At 49.2% G+C, this 6000-nt stretch overlaps 1 protein-coding gene across 1 annotated transcript in view; it reads right to left on the bottom strand.

Moving 5' to 3' along the window:
- Positions 1-334: 334 nt before the first annotated feature.
- MUL1 (mitochondrial E3 ubiquitin protein ligase 1) overlaps positions 335-6000 on the bottom strand; it is a 9423-nt gene continuing 3757 nt past the window's right edge. Inside the window, exons 2-4 of the mRNA XM_055261771.2 lie at positions 4103-4190; positions 2952-3072; positions 335-2303 (exon numbers count right to left, since the gene is read on the bottom strand). Coding sequence (XP_055117746.1) covers positions 1574-2303; positions 2952-3072; positions 4103-4190 — 939 coding nt within the window. The 3' untranslated portion in view covers positions 335-1573. The remainder of the gene's footprint in view (positions 2304-2951; positions 3073-4102; positions 4191-6000) is intronic.

Below are 6000 nucleotides of genomic sequence, written 5' to 3'. Positions count from 1 at the left end.
TGCTGTCCCCCAGCACCCCATCCCCATCCCATTCTCCCAGCAGGTGAAATCTCACTGCCCTGATTTGTAGCCTGTCGGGACAGACTTCAAAGACGGTCAACAAGGCCAGGTATGACCCACTGGTGGGCTGTCCAGATTCCTCCCCAGGGGGCAGGCATCCCGGCCTCTGCATCACACCATCTGGGGGAGCTCCAAACCATTATAGCCGAGGAAAAGGACACAGAGGCCTCAAACTCCCCCACCTTTCACTCCATTGTGGCGGGGATTCAATCCCATCCTGGGGACACTTAGGCTTAGCCATTTAACTCTTGTTAACAAAGCAACAGGCTAGCACTTGGTTGCAACATGTTTAATTTGTGCTGTTCACACTGGACATTGCATCGTACTAGTGTCGGCCCCTGAGGGCACCCCTTCCTCGCCTGCACAAAGGAGGACGAGAGATGAACATTCAAAGGCAGAAAAGGGCAATAAAAAAGAGCTGTGTATGTGACCTCCAACTACTCAGAGGTGGGGGAAAACAGCCCCATTTGTCTTGCACTAAAAGGCTCACCAAGGGCAGGTGAGGGGCAAATGGTAATACAGGGAGGGGGTAACACAAGGAGAAGCAACATGAGTACACCAAGATGTCAACGCTGCGATGGGCTGGATGAGGGAGCCCCGAGAGGGCATATGCTCAGGGTGCCAGCCGGCTGCTTTTCCTTGTGACAGCCTTGCAAGGAAGCTGTGAGGCCAGGACACTAGGCCAGCGGCGTCCACACTGCGTCCTTCAGAAGGCGAGGCCTCTGTGCCTCATTCTCCAGGAGGGAAAACCAGGGACCACCCCTGAGCTCTCTCAAGTGGCAGGAGTTCAAATCAGGGCCAGTGGCGAAACCAGGAGGGCTGCCTGACCAACTGCCCTTCACGTGATCTCTCTTCAATCTATTGCCTGGGGCCCCAACCATTTGGGCAGAAGCAGATGTGCTGACTTCACTTGCTTTTGTCCTCTACACACACGTGCAGGCGTTTAGGAGGCAAACAGGTGAGGGGAAAGGAACACAAGTTGACCTGCCCAGCCTGACAATTCTGAAGAAAGACTGTTTCCCAGGGCATGAGGAAAAAGAAGAAAAGCTGCGGCAGAGTCTCTTCGGAGGCAGCACCCAAGGCATCCGTTGTACTCGGGGCCCAGCCTTTCCTCCCCTGAGTCCTCCACCAAGTCCACAGCAAGCAACAATTCACCAGAAAAAAAACAGAAGACACAGGAACAGAAGAGCTTCTGATCACTGGCTTTGGTGCTTAAGCGATGAGGCGTTTTCAGTCACACTCGCACTGATCTGGCTCCTGGGAGGAGACGCCACGGCATCCTCCCAGGGTGAAGCTCTGATCAGGCCCCACATGGACGGGGTCCCCTCTCAGGTGGGAAAGGCAGCATCTTGCCATTGGAGGCGTGGGTCTGGAGTTTCTACCCAATTCCTCCCTCAATCATACCTGGAGGTGACAGCTACCCCCGCCACTGCTCCTCCAAAGGCCTCGAGAGAAAAATCCCTGAAAAGGGGGCAGGGGTGCCTCCATGTCAAGATGTGCGGCTTCCAAACCATTAGCTGTTGTACAGGGGTATCACGCGGGTGATCGCCTGTCTGCAGATAGGGCACTTCTTGGGCTCTGGTAAGGCGCGGTAGCACTCGGTGCAGGAACAAACGTGCCCACACTCCAGAAAGACGCAGGACTTGAAGCTGCTCAGACACACGACACAGGCGCTCTTCAGACTCTCCCTGTCCTCAGGCTTGGCTCGACTCAGCAGCTGGGCCTCATGCTCCTGGAACTCCTCCTGCATCTGCTTGAGGCGCAGGCGCTCCTGCCGCTGCAGATACTGCTTCCGGAGGATGAAGAAGAGGGTGGCACATGTGGCAAAGCCAAAAACCAGCGCCAGCACCTTCCAGAGCCTGACGCTCGACTCCTGCCTCTGCAGCAGGCTGTCGAAGTTCTGGCTGCTTAGATAGTACTGCATGCCTTGTTTGGGCGGCTGCAGGCGGACAGAGTTGTTGTCCAGGACCAGTTCACCAACCCCTGTGAGGGTGGCCCCCACCTTCAGCATCTCCTCGGTCTCTTGGATGCCTTTGGGCCGCTCACCGCTGATGTAGTGGCCGATGACATCGGTGAAGGACTGAATCGAGGGGTGGAACTTCTCATACACAGTCTCTAGGCCCAGATCCACTGAGTCCAGGGGCCTCAGCACTCGCACGGCCACATCCACGCCATCCTCGTGGGGCACCAGGTCAAAGGGCACTGTGTTGGTCCTCTGATGAATGATCTTTGAGCAATCATTCCTAGAAGAATAAGAGAACTAAAGATACAGGGTAGCAAACAGCAAACACTCAGGCAGAGCTGGAGATCAACTAAATGCGGAGGACAGCATACGGTCTGAAGTAACTGGAAGAAGACAGTAAGATCACTATCTCCAGGTGCCTCCTAACAAGGAGGCTCCATTTTTAGGTCCTGGGGCGATATCAGTGAGCAACAAATACCGCCACAGACTATCATTTCCCTTTCCACTGTAAAACAAACATCTAAAACAAAACCCACTAGGACCAGTTGTAAAACTGATATTTCATGTGATGGCACAAAAGCATTTTAGGAAATACTGAAATCACTGATTCAGTGGTTCTCAAACTTCAGTGTGCATAACAATAGATTCCAGGTCCCCTGATCCTGGAAATTCTGGTTGGATAAGTCACCAGGGACTGACTTACCACTTCAGGGACTGAAGGGAGCTCAGAAATCTGCATTCCAACAAGATGCCTCAGTGATTCCAACATAGGAGGCCCACAGGCTACACACAAGAATATGACCTGCATTAAAAGACTGGGCTTCAACCTGTCTCAGGAGAAGCTGAAGTCACGGCAACAGCACCCAGGACCCCGGCATTTGAATGGACCAACTGCAAGGGTTTTGGCCAGTGGAGAAGTGATACATACCAAAGGTGGGTGGTTCGATTCCACACCATCTTGTGCTCCTGAAGTGTCAGCTGCTGAATTACCCCCTTGCAGTTTTCCACAAACTGGCTGTTAAGCGTTTCTTTAACAGACCGCACAGCTCCTAAGTGGACACAACTTCTATTATTTCTGAAGAATTTTTCTGCCTTCTCCTTTCAGATAATTTAAAATGTGTTTTCTGGTCTGGCACAGTAGGTCACACCTATAATCCCAACACTTTGGGAAGCCAAGGCAGAAGGATCACTTGGGGCCACGAGTTTGAGACCAGCCTGGTTAACACAGTGAGATTCCATCTTTACAAAAAATTAAAAAGTTAGCAGGGTGTGGTGGCATGTGCCTGTAGTCCCAGGTACTTGGGATGCTGAGGCAGGAGAATCACTTGAGCTCAGGAGTTTGAGGCTGCAGTGAGCTATGATCACACCACCATACTACAGCTACCTGGGTGACAGAGCCAAGACTGTATTTGAGATGGAGTCTCACTCTGTTACCCAGGCTGGAGTGCAGTGGTACAATCTTGGCTCACTGCAACATCTGCCTTCCAGGTTCAAGCAATTCTCCTGCCTCAGCCTCCCAAGTAGCTGGGATTACGGGTATGTGCCACCACATCCAGCTAATTTTTGTATTTTTAGTAGAGACAGGGTTTCACCATGTTGACCAGGCTGGTCTCAAACTCCTGAGCTCAAGTGATCAGCCCACCTCAACCTCCCAAAGTGCTGGGATTACAGGCATGAGCTACCACACTCGGCCTCAAAAAAAAATTTTTTTTAATTTAAAAAATGTTAAAAATTAAATGTTTTCAGTTGACTTTTGCTAATGAATCAAAACAATGACATTCTGATCACCATAAGTCACATTTTAGAAGCATTCTCCTAAGCACTTTGCATGGATCACATAATTTTTCTTATAACAACCCCATAAAGGTAAGTATTATTTTCAAGATCGGGCAACAGTGGTTCACGGAGGTTTGGTAATCTTAGCGATCACAATGCAATAACCCACGTCTTTCTGACCCCAAAGTATGTTCTGGACCATGGACCCAACACCACAAAAGGCACTTAATATTAGCCAAGATGATCTTTATCAATCTTTTGGGAAAAAGAAGTTGTTTTCCATTAACCAATAAGCAAACATACCTTCTATAACAGCATAAGGCACACATTTGCCTGGAGCTTCTGAAAGAATATTCTTTAAATCTTCACCCAAGTGAACTTTTTTAGCTCCCTAAATACAAAAATAAATAAATAAATAAATAAATAAATAAATAAATAAACTGGCCATTGAACACTGACATGCTCAATCAAACTTATAGGCAAAAAAAAGAAAAAGATTCTATTTTTTTTTTTTTTTTTTTTTTTTGAGACGGAGTCTCGCTGTGTCATCCAGGCTGGAGTGCAGTGGCGCGACCTCGGCTCACTGCAAGCTCCGCCTCCCGGGTTCACGCCATTCTCCTGCCTCAGCCTCTCCGAGTAGCTGGGACTACAGGCGCCCGCCACCACGCCCGGCTAATTTTTTTGTATTTTTAGTAGAGACGGGGTTTCACCGTGGTCTCGATCTTCTGACCTCGTGGTCCGCCCGCCTCGGCCTCCCAAAGTGCTGGGATTACAAGCGTGAGCCACCGCGCCCGGCCAAAAGATTCTATTTTTTTCGTGTCAAGAGAATATGGAAATTGGACAGGAAGGTGACTACAGAGAATCAGATTTCAAAGCTGTGTACATCAACAGGAATGGAGCCATGCCTCTGCCCCCTTCCATCACTGCAGAATGGGGGTGCCACATACATTCTTGTTCCAGTTAACCAAAACCTACACTCCTTTTCATGTTATGACTTTTTAGTGAAAATATAAAAGGTACTAGTCAATTTACATCCCACAGACTGAACATTATTCAATCTCTTCTTGACAACACAAAGTTATGATCCAAAGCGTTCAGGTATAAAGTATCTAACCTATCGCCTAGTACACAGTAGTGGTTTGAGAACTGGTAGGTGTTATTATTATTTTTTTTTTTTTCTTTTTGAGACGGAGTCTCGCTCTGTCACCCAGGCTGGAGTGCAGTGGCGCAATCCCGGCTCACTGCAAGCTCCGCCTCCCGGGTTCACGCCATTCTCCTGTCTCAGCCTCTCCGAGTAGCTGGAACTACAGGCGCCCACCACCAAGCCCGGCTAATTTTTTGTATTTTTTAGTAGAGACGGGGTTTCACTGTGGTCTCGATCTCCTGAACTCGTGATCCGCCCACCTCAGCCTCCCAAAGTGCTGGGATTACAAGCGTGAGCCACCGCGCCCGGCCGGTAGGTGTTATTATTAATATTACCACATCTTTACGAACCAATGCTCTACATTGTATGTTATTAAAAAAACAAAGCAGGGGGGTTGCCTTTGCTTCAACAGGAAGACTGTTAACTGGTGCCAAATGCCATTCTACAATTTTTTTTTTTTTTTTGAGATGGGGTCTCACTGTTATACCCAGGCTGGAGTGCAGTAGTGCAATCACAGCTGACTGCAGCCTCAACCTCCCAGATTCAAGTGATCCTCCCACCTCAGGCCCCCAAGTTGCTGAGACCACAGGCATGCACCACCACACCTGGCTAATTTTTTTATTTTGTAGAGACAGGGTCTCCCAATGTTGCCCAGGCTGGTCTTGAGCTCCTGGGCTCAAGTGATCCTCCTGCCTCGGCCTCCCAAAGTGCTGGGATTACGGGTGTGAGCCACCACATCCAGTCTGTTCTACTTTCTGCCTTTTTCACGGTTATAATTAAGTGAGCACGGTTCCTTCTGCTGCAGTCTTCCTCTAACAATCCCTAGTTTTCCTCTGCCTTCCAACTCAGAGCATCCAACCCACTGCACTTGGGAAACCAATCCTGTCACTGCTGTTTCAAAAATAAGAGAAAAGGAATAAAATCAACAATCATTTCCTGAGCATCTATGTGCCAGGCACTGTGCTGGGTGTCAGAGATTCAGGAACGAATAAAGGACCATCTCTGCCTTCAGGGTATTCCCAAAAACAACTCTTAAGGATGCCAGATTCAGTAACCT

Source organism: Symphalangus syndactylus, chromosome 22, assembly GCF_028878055.3.
Source record: "Symphalangus syndactylus isolate Jambi chromosome 22, NHGRI_mSymSyn1-v2.1_pri, whole genome shotgun sequence".
Classification (NCBI taxonomy): Eukaryota; Metazoa; Chordata; class Mammalia; order Primates; family Hylobatidae; genus Symphalangus; species Symphalangus syndactylus.
The sequence above is the reverse complement of the archived record's forward strand: the minus strand, read 5'-3'. Positions and strand labels throughout refer to the sequence as shown.